This window comes from Perca fluviatilis, chromosome 8 (assembly GCF_010015445.1).
Source record: "Perca fluviatilis chromosome 8, GENO_Pfluv_1.0, whole genome shotgun sequence".
NCBI classification, from domain to species: domain Eukaryota; kingdom Metazoa; phylum Chordata; class Actinopteri; order Perciformes; family Percidae; genus Perca; species Perca fluviatilis.
In genome coordinates this window covers 40,603,393-40,612,982 of record NC_053119.1, presented here as the reverse complement: position 1 = coordinate 40,612,982, position 9,590 = coordinate 40,603,393, and the positions used below count along the sequence as shown (strand labels likewise).

Here is a 9,590-nt window from a genome sequence, read left to right as displayed (position 1 = left end):
CTGTAAATTGGTGCATAAAAGTGTATCAGAATACAGGAAATTAAGTCGTTGATGCTCCAAACTTCCCTGGGGGAGGACACCCTTAACCACCACAATGATATATAACTTATTGATGCCTGCCTTTACATTGCATTGTCAGACAAAATGCAGTTTTAGTGGATTTGGAAATTTCTTGTAGGAAATATTAATATTATATAATTATCAACGTTGTCATACAGTACATTATTTGGATGTCTAATATTTAAATGTTTATGTGAGCAAATCGTTTGCTTATATTTTGAAGTCCACCTCACATGTTTCCGGTCATCTGATGGAGCTTGCAGAAGGACGAGGTGACGCAATGGCTCTGTGTTTTCAGAGGGAGGCGCTGTAGGTCAAAGGAAAGAGGCGTCAAGGTGGATCCAAAGTGCGTGTAGGGAAGTTCCAGGTGGAGCGGAGAGCTTCTCCTGTCAACGTCGTTGACTCTGCTGTTCTATAACCTATTCAGTTGTAAAGTAAGTTCGTTGTCACCATGACGCCTTACCAAATGAACCAAATGTACGGTATTTGTAAGGAAATCGCTCTGCGAGGCTTTGTGGGGTATTGTTGTCCTTATATTACATGTTGTTTTGTTAGCATTGGTTAGTTAGCAGTTCAAAGTGCACACAGCTGAACAACTCCCATGTCAGTCACAGGCCTACTTATGAACAGTCAGGCCAATCTGTCCAAGAATAACGTTAGCCTGCTTACACACTCTGGTGGGTTTTATTGCCATTTTAATTAAGACACTAACCGTTTAATCATCGTAAAACATGCCCTGTGGAAGGAAGTTTAAGTTAGTTTTTTTTAGCTAAAATCTGGTTCATTACTGTAAGTTATGTACAGATCTTACCATAAGGAAGTAAGTGCTTGTCAAAGATCACAAGTTCTACTCTACTTCTACTCTGGTGGAAGGACATTTGCTCTGTACAAGAAAATTAGACTAAATACAGTCAGTTAGGGATTGTAATAACAAATCATTATGTAATAAAACGTCAACATGTATCATTATGTAATAACACCTGCATTATGTTATAGTCTGCTGCATTTTGTAATTAAAAACTCCGAATGCATGTAATACATTTAGTGATGTGTATTGCATACCTGCCAACATTTGTACTGTATTGACTAATGAAAGGTAATACTAATTTACTGAACAAGTAGTATATTTTTAAAATAAATTTTGAGTTACCATGATTCACACTGGAATTCATAAAATAAACATGAAAACAATTAATGAAGGCATCCATTTTGATTGGTTATTACATAATGCACCATATTACATTTTCTTTAAAATAAAGTCCAACCTGCGCTCAGGTTTTTATTACAAAATGCGACAGATTATTACATAATACAGGTGTTATTACTTAATGAAGTATACATGTATTACCTTTTGACGTTTTATTACATAATGCGTTGTTATGGGGATGATTGTTTATCGTGCCATATGTGTTGCTTGTTGATGTTTTGAAATGGTTGAACATGTGTAACTATCCCTTACACAGCTGTATTCCCTTTGAGAGGCCATGTACCCCGTAGACCTTCCAGATGTGGATGACACTGGACTGACATCGGCATCTGAACAGTACCTCTCTTCTTTGGAGTCAAGAACTTGGAATAATGAGTGGTTTCAATTATCACAGACTTCAAAGGTACCTTTTCTTTTCTTTTTTAAGATTATTTGTTGGGCATTTTGGCCTTTAATGGATAGGACAGTTGCAGACAGGAAAGTTGGGGCAGAGAGGGGGAGGACATACAGCCAAGGGCCACAGGTCAGATTTAAACCCTGGGCTGCTGTGGTAGGGACCGAGCCTTGGTACGTGTGGCGCACGCTCTACCAGGTGAGCTACCAGGGCACCCCCATCATGGTGTTTTTAAGGGCTGCAACTATTGATTATTTTCTCGGTTACTGGATGAGTTGTTTGGTCTATAAAATGTTCGAACATGGTGAAAAAATATCGATCAGTGTTTCCCAAAGCCCAGGATGACGTCCTCAAATGTCTCATTTTGTCCACAACTCAAATATATTCAGTTTACTGTCACAGAGGAGAGAAGAAAGTAGAATAGTAGAAATATTCACATTTTAGAATCAGAGAATAAAAAAAAAAAAACGATTAATCGATTTCCAAAATAGTCTGTGATTAATTTAATAGTTTACAACTAATCGATCAGTCTTTGCAGCTCAAGTGTTTTCACTATTTCCACCAATTGTCCAGCTACTGTAAGTATAGAAATGTCCACGATATTCACTTTGTAATTACTTCTTAATTTAAATACTGCTTACAATTGGGAGCATGGTGGAGGTGATTTTGCAAATATCTGCAAAACTGCAAAATTCTTGACACTGGTTTTGTTGGAGGTTAATCTTTTGCCTACTGAAATGTTTCCTTTGAAGTATAACCATTTTATTTGACATCAGACAGTTGTTGCTACACTGGTATTCTATATCGACGACGTTTCATTTCCAGGATTGTTTAGGTGCTGCTGGAAATTCCGCCAGATGTCCGTCATTTTATTTTTGGCTAGATGTCCATCACCTTCCTCTTCCTTTGTGTTGGCGTTCTAACCTCCGGTGGATTTGTGAGGACTATGGTTAACTGCTCCTCAGATCTCTGCAGGGTAAATCCAGACAGCTAGCTAGACTGTCTGTCCAATCGGAGTTTTCTGTTGCACGACTAAAACTACTTTTGAACGTACACAAGATCCACCAAAACAAGTTCCTTCCTGAGGATATTTAGCAGCGGCACCATGGCTCCGTCCGGCACTTAGCACCGCCCAAGACGATTGTGATTGGTTTAAAGTAGAGATGCACCGAAAGACCGGAATTGGCCGGTTTTCACGTGCTCCGCCATGACCAGCGAGCGGCAGGTCAGTCTGACATATGCCGATTTCAATTCAATTCAATTTTATTTATAGTAACAAATCATAACAAGAGTTATCTCGAGACACTTTACAGATATAGTAGGTCTAGACCACGCTCTATAGTTTTCAAAGCCCCAACAATTCCAGTAATTCCCCCAAGAGCAAGCATTCAGGAAGCACCCTCTCAAGAAGAAACCTCGACAGACCCAGGCTCTTGGTAGGCGGTGTCTGATGGTGCCGGTTGGGGGTGTGATGAACAGTGGAAATAATAGTCACAATGAAGATAAAGGAACAGTGACCATAAAATGGTAGTCATAGTAGTTTATGTCATATCAGGGCGCTGCAGGGCGTTACAGGATGTAGTGTGGCACAGCAGAGCATAGCTGGACGCAGCAGGACGCAGCAGGGTTCAGCACAACGCTGCAGGGCGCTGCATGGCACCGTAGAGCGTAGCAGGGTGTAGCAGGGAGTGCAGCAGGACCACGGCGACAGCTGCAACCAAGATCTTGGTGCCATCCCAATCCAAAAAAAGGACTCCGGGGAGTAAACTCCCCAGAGCTAGGTTAGTAACAAGCATTTCTGGGACAAAGATGCACACAAATGGAAAGAGATGGAAAGAGAGAGGAGAGAGAAGCTCAGTGTGTCAAAGGAAGGAAGGAAGTCTCCCGGCAGTCTAGAACTATAACAGCGTAACTAAGAGAGACAGGTTAAGGAGAGGAGCTTGGTCGGGCTAGAACTCTCCCCAACTGGATCGAGCTGTACTGGCGCGCCTCCCTCTACTTTTATTATATAGACTTAGACTTAGACAGTATAAAAACAGTATAGAAAATACAGTATAAGAATAACAATAAGACTTTTAGCTAAATATAGGTAGTAAACAAAACAAAACAAAAACAAAAAACTACAGATAAATAAAGATAAATATAGGAATGTGTATGGCATTGTGTTATTATACAGTGAATAAATTACATTTAACATAAATAAATTAGCAGTTAAGAGCAGTTAGAGTGTCCGGGTATGTATGTGAGTAGAAACATATCATTGATCATTTATATCATTGATTATATGGTTGATGAGTCTGACGACTATGACGAGAAGCAGGTGGGCCTCACTCCCTAACTATAAGTTTTATCAAAGAGGAGGGTTTTAAGTTTACTCTTAAATGTGGTGACGGTGTCTGCGTCGGTCAACGCTACAATTAACTGACAACATAAGTTATACAAGTTACAGTTCTCAAGGACGCACGCACACACGGACGCAACAGCACAGTCTCTTTTTTTTTTCTCTCAACTTTCCCGCCGTGTGTGCCGCGTACCCGCTCGCGGTGTGAAGCGCGTGTCGGCGCTATTCTCGCACATGGAGGGAACCTCGTGAATGAACCTGCAACATGTCAGCTGTTTGGACATTCTTCAGCGTGTGTGCAGAAGAGAACAAGTTTGCTATGCAACACCTGCAAGGAAAAAGTAGGGCGTGGAGGGACGACACCAAAAACCAAAATCACAATTTTTTAGTTGGATATTGGATGTGAAAAGAAGGAAATGGTTCTAACATTGCACTTTAGATGTGTGCAAATTTCCCACACCAGGAGTCATTTATATAGTTATATTTTATAGTGATCCATTATCTGTTCAAAAATGTTTCTATGTTCTGTGCAAAATGTTCTATTAAAGAATATAGAAAATAAATATTTGTATGTGCTGTAAAGTGGTTAGAAAAAATGAAATCGGTATCAGCTGGCCTAACTCAAAGAAAATTGGAAATCGGAATCGGCCTAGAAAGTTGTAATCGGTGCATCTCTAGTTTAAAGAAATGCCAATAAACCAGAGCACGTTTTTCTCCCATCCCAGAGTGCTGTGTGGACTAGCCAGACCTTCCTCCGCAGAGCTGTGGAGGAAGGTCTGGCAATGTGAGACTACTTCACTTGTGTCTCCAGGTCAGGGAGGGTCTAGTCTCCAGACGGGAGTTTAGAACGCCAACACAAAGAAAGCAGAAGATGATGGACATCCGGCTGAAGAGAGGGACATCTGGCGGGATTTCCAGCGGCACCAGAGCAATCCCGGAAGTGGAACGTCGTGGATACAGACGAGGAGCGTTAGATGAATGCATGAAGTCTTCTTCCTGTCTGCTCAGGTAGCGATCACAGCTGACAATGCAAGGCGGGTGCAGCTGTTTGAAGATGACCAACCCGACTGTGCACTGCTGGCGCTTTACTCTCCAGATGATCCAACACAAGGTTCGGAACTCAAGTCCCTGCATCTACACGGACACCCGTTAAGACAAAGACTAAGGCTTTCTGCTCTACCTTCCAGTGGTGGCTTTATACCTGCATGAGAAGTGGTGGTGTGTGGAGGACGTCTTACGAACGTCCAGCAAGTCCAGAAGTGGCTTGATTACGGTAAATATAAGAGCTGGGACCATTTGCTTTTGTCCCGATTCAATTCTTTCTAACAATACATGCGTGCTGATTGGATTTGTTTTGCAATTTTTATTTATTGCATTCGATAGTATTGAGTATTGCGATTTTCTTTTCCTTCTTTAACAAAAACAAAAGCAGAATAATATACTTCTAGAGACAATATATCCTGAGACATTTCTAAAAACTAATTGTTTTCTAAAAAGAATGCACATCACATCACATGTCAGTCAGTCTGACATTTATTTCATTTGTAAAGAAGAACATAACGTGGGTTTTCTGCTTTTGCTGGAAATGGATATGATGTAGTCGCCGTCGGCGTTATGGTATAAACAAAATATTAAGGTTAATCCTTGGTAAAAAATCTAATCTGTACAATCTCTAAGAGCATAAACGTGACAATGGCAACTTTAAAGTCTTGATGGACTCATACACAGTATGTTGCATGATATGTTTGCATGATATAATTCTTTTTAAAGCAATGTAGCAACACATTCTAGAGTTTCTTCAACATCTTGCTTGATTGAGATGTAGAGAACATATCCATTTATCCTGTCAGGAGTGGAACTTCAGTATAAAAAGGCAAAAAATGCAAACAATTTGATTTTTTCATTTTGTAATATGTTATAGGATAGACACATGTTTACATCTGGTGAAGTTAAAAAAAAATTAAAATGTTTTTTCAGCAGTAATCCAGAAAGAAAACTAAAGAATTTTTCAGACTTTTTTCTGCTTGGTGTGGAGATGTGCTAACATATCTGAGTTTTATTTAATGTGATTGAAATCTGCAGAAAATCTGTTAAAAATCTGGAATTCTGCGCTCCCAGATTTTGTGTGGCCCTGCTTATTACCAACATTACAATTTATGTTTTGTTGTTTTGCCAATTGACTGGATTAACCTTTTTTTAGCAACAGCCGTGCACATTTGCCACTAACGGTGATGGTTTAAACTTTAATTTGCCACAGCTTTTAAAGACATTGTTAATTACATAAATTCCCATTAAAATCTTTGCGGGCGCAATTTGAAAGTTGCGATTTCTGTGCTGCTTGTTCTCATCCGCGTTGGGGAGTCTCCTAAGTCCTAGTGTTCTCCCCAGGTGCAGTCGCTCATGGAGAGGGTGATTGTGTTCCTGCTCAGTCAGGTGGTGGAGAGGTCCTCGCAGGAGAAGGCGTTGTTCTCCCTGCACCCCCGCACAGAGAGCTGCAAACTGCTGTGGAGAGACAGCCAGGCGGTCGGCTTCTACACCGTCAAACACAAAGGTACAGTAGGATGGAGGAGGAGACGGAGAATATGAGAATGAGAGGGGCGTGGGTGCTCCAAAACAGATGTGCTTTTACATGCAATCTTACAGCCTACTACAGTTTTAATATTGGCAGTTGTTGCTCCCTAAAGGTATAATATGTTACTTTTGTCAGCGTGAAAAGTTGGCTCCTCCCCGGCAAATGATTTGATGTTTTTATTAGTAGTGAGTAGAGCTGTAACAATTTCAAATTTGCCTGGACGATTAATTGTCTCAGAAATATTTGCGATTAACAATATTATTGTCAAATTTCAGTCAAATTTCAAAATATTTATTTATTTATTACTTTTTTTAAACAAATTAAAGTCTTGAATGAATTCCAAGATACATCTTTTGGTTATATATCATATGTCATGTGAACCAGATAATATAGTAACACAGGTACACAGCCTATGATGTAAACAGCGCCTCTTGATTGTCATAAAGCCAGGGATGACATGGCCCTGATCTGCCCCCTAGTGGATATACGTTTAATCCTCCAGGTACATGCAAAGTACGCAGGCAAGTATGTGAACAATGCTGTTCGCATCGCCGCCGCTTGTCTACGTGTACACATAGTTAAAAAGCAGGTATATTGGCGCCTTAGCTGTTGTGCTGCTGGTGTTCCAGGCAGCCTGTGTGACAGCTGGAGCAGTCGCTGCTACCTGCTGCCTGCTCTGGACACGGTGCTGGTGAGGAGAAGCTGGAGGAGGAGAGGCTTTGGGCTTCTGATGCTGGAAGATTACTGCTCCTCGTTCTACACAGAGACATGTCTGGGAGTCAGCTCTCCATTATCACCCAGCATGGCGGCAGGTCAGCTAAGGTGTCTGTCCCCCCTCCCCCCCACACACACACACACACACACACACACACAAAGCCCATTCATTTGTTTATTTACATTCTAGTTGTCTTCCTACTAGGATTGGGGGAAAAAATGGATACAGCATAGTATCGCAATATTTTCCGTGGCAATACTGTATCGATACACAGACGCCAAGTATTGATCTATTATTATATATGTGTTGGTCAGTTTGTCTGCTTGACAATCCCATTTTGCAGCAATACAATTGAAGTGAGATGAACAAACAGAGAAATGTATGTAATGTAACATCTAAACCAGATGTTGACAAAGTTTTCTTTTGGGGACATGATTTGAAATTGGGAAAAATTTGAAGTTGGAAAAAAGGTAATACATTGCAATGTATCACAGAATATTGCAATATGTTTAAAATCGCAATAATATTGTATCGTGATGATATCGTATCGTGAGGCCTCTTGTGATTCCCACCCCTACTTCCTACTTTTCTTCATTTCTTCTTATATAGAGGAGACTTTCGCCAGAAGAATGCATATTTCCTGTAATTTTTGTCACTGGCTGCATTCATGCCATATGGGAATAACTGACAAAGTTATTTGGAAACAGCAGATCAAATACCTATGAGTCACATCACAGTAAAAAAAGAAAGAAAAAAGGTGAATCTTTGGTCTGAACTGGACCTTACAGGTTGTGTGTCTCCTGTGTTCAGTGTGCAGGAGCTTTCTGCAGCAGCACGAGGAACATCTGGAGCAGCTGTATGAGGTGGAGGCTCCAGGGAACTGGACTCAGCGACGAAACATCTGGCTCAGCATCCAGCTAGGCCGCTACTCCCTCGGTACACATTATATTTGGTGTTTAGACGTTTGAAAGAATTTCACATTTTAGATATCATACTGCAAAACCAAGTTTTCCCAAAGATGCCAATGTTTTTCGAGCTTGTCTACATTTAAGAGTACCCCTCGCTTTTATGTGACCTCATTTGACTCGTGTCTTTCTACTGTAGGCAATAATGAGGAGAATAGTCCAACATCAGGAGAAACGCAGAGGAATGAAGGCGATGACTCCTCTCAGAAGGTGGGAATCTTGATTTTTCTCTGCTCATGTTTAAAAGAATCCCTCCGAAACACTATGTCATGAACCAGCTCAGAGTTCAGACAAGATATGGGTGACCACTAGGGATGGGCATCGAGACCTGGTTCATTAATAACAATAAGCAAGGCCTTTCTTCAGTTCAGAGCAGGGGGAATGAGAGGGGGAAACGCCAGAGCAGGGGGAATGAGAGGGGGAAACGCCAGAGCAGGAGGAATGAGAGGGGGAAACACCAGAGCAGGGGGAATGAGAGGGGGCAGGGGGAATGAGAGGGGAAACGCCAGAGCAGGGGGAATGAGAGGGGGAAACGCCAGAGCAGGGGGAATGAGAGGGGGAAACGCCAGAGCAGGGGGAATGAGAGGGGGACACACCAGAGCAGGGGGAAATGAGAGGGGCAGGGGGAATGAGAGGGGGAAACGCCAGAGCAGGGGGAGTGAGAGGTGTAATCAAAGCAAAAGATATCCGTTTTTAAACCAAAACATAACAATGTAAATGTAGCCTTAGATTAAAATTTCCAGGATCTCAGAGTCTCCTCTGTTTGTGTTCGATGCAGACCTAGAGTCGTCCTGTGGACCTGACCTCAGCGAGCACCTGTAATGTGAACGTTCCACTGGTAATAGACTCTGCCGCAAAACAAATGAAACCCTGTGATCCAAGCCGAGGAGAAGCTCCCAGAGCAGCGAGATCTCTGGAACAGGATGTCCTGCAGCCCACACTGATGGTCTGCACTCTGGAGCTCCCAGCAGACCACCACAGGCCCTAAACACAAAACAAGTCCTGAAACCCAAGCCCTCTCTATCTGCAGAGCCTCGCGCAGAGAAAACACAACCAAGAGCCGAACGGGTCAGAAGGACACGAGGAAACACACACAGCACCAACTGTCCATACTGATTAAGGGGAGGCTCTGTCCCAGTGGTTCTCAAACCTTTTTAAAATAATGTCCCCCCTTTGAATTGTTTTTTTAACACTTTTGTTGTCTTCCCGACGACCATGCAACTTTTTTGTTTTTTTGGGTCAAACCGTTTTTTTTTACGTTTTTGAAGTTTTTCCCGACGTTTTCTTCCAAGTTTTTGTCACTTCTTCTGACGTTTTTTCTGCTTTTTTGGCCATT

General features: G+C 41.8%; 1 protein-coding gene across 5 annotated transcripts; it reads left to right on the top strand.

Annotated features, from left to right (window-relative positions):
• The first annotated feature begins 174 nt into the window (after positions 1-174).
• Positions 175-9,286, top strand: fam169b (family with sequence similarity 169 member B). Of its 5 annotated transcripts, none has more exons than XM_039808911.1 (9): positions 183-494; positions 1,524-1,670; positions 5,011-5,113; positions 5,190-5,275; positions 6,397-6,553; positions 7,204-7,386; positions 8,100-8,225; positions 8,394-8,464; positions 9,033-9,286. In XM_039808911.1, exons 2-9 carry the CDS (start codon positions 1,545-1,547, stop codon positions 9,036-9,038), a joined length of 858 nt encoding a protein of 285 aa, XP_039664845.1. In that variant the 5' UTR covers positions 183-494; positions 1,524-1,544; the 3' UTR covers positions 9,039-9,286. The 5 variants fall into 5 exon arrangements, 4 of the variants coding, with proteins under 4 accessions (XP_039664845.1, XP_039664843.1, XP_039664846.1 ...); XM_039808909.1 differs by having other exon boundaries at positions 187-494; positions 6,391-6,553; XR_005640068.1 differs by lacking the exon at positions 9,033-9,286 and having other exon boundaries at positions 175-494; positions 6,391-6,553; positions 7,204-7,396.
• Positions 9,287-9,590: the final 304 nt, after the last annotated feature.

Bases quoted from the DNA above. Each gene is read 5' to 3' on its own strand.
- fam169b (XM_039808909.1), top strand. From the start codon at position 1,545: ATGTACCCCGTAGACCTTCCAGATGTGGATGACACTGGACTGACATCG. The intron at 5,276-6,390 runs GTAAATATAAGA...TGTTCTCCCCAG, and splicing joins CCAGAAGTGGCTTGATTACG to GTGCAGTCGCTCATGGAGAG. The intron at 7,387-8,099 runs GTCAGCTAAGGT...TCCTGTGTTCAG, and splicing joins ATCACCCAGCATGGCGGCAG to TGTGCAGGAGCTTTCTGCAG.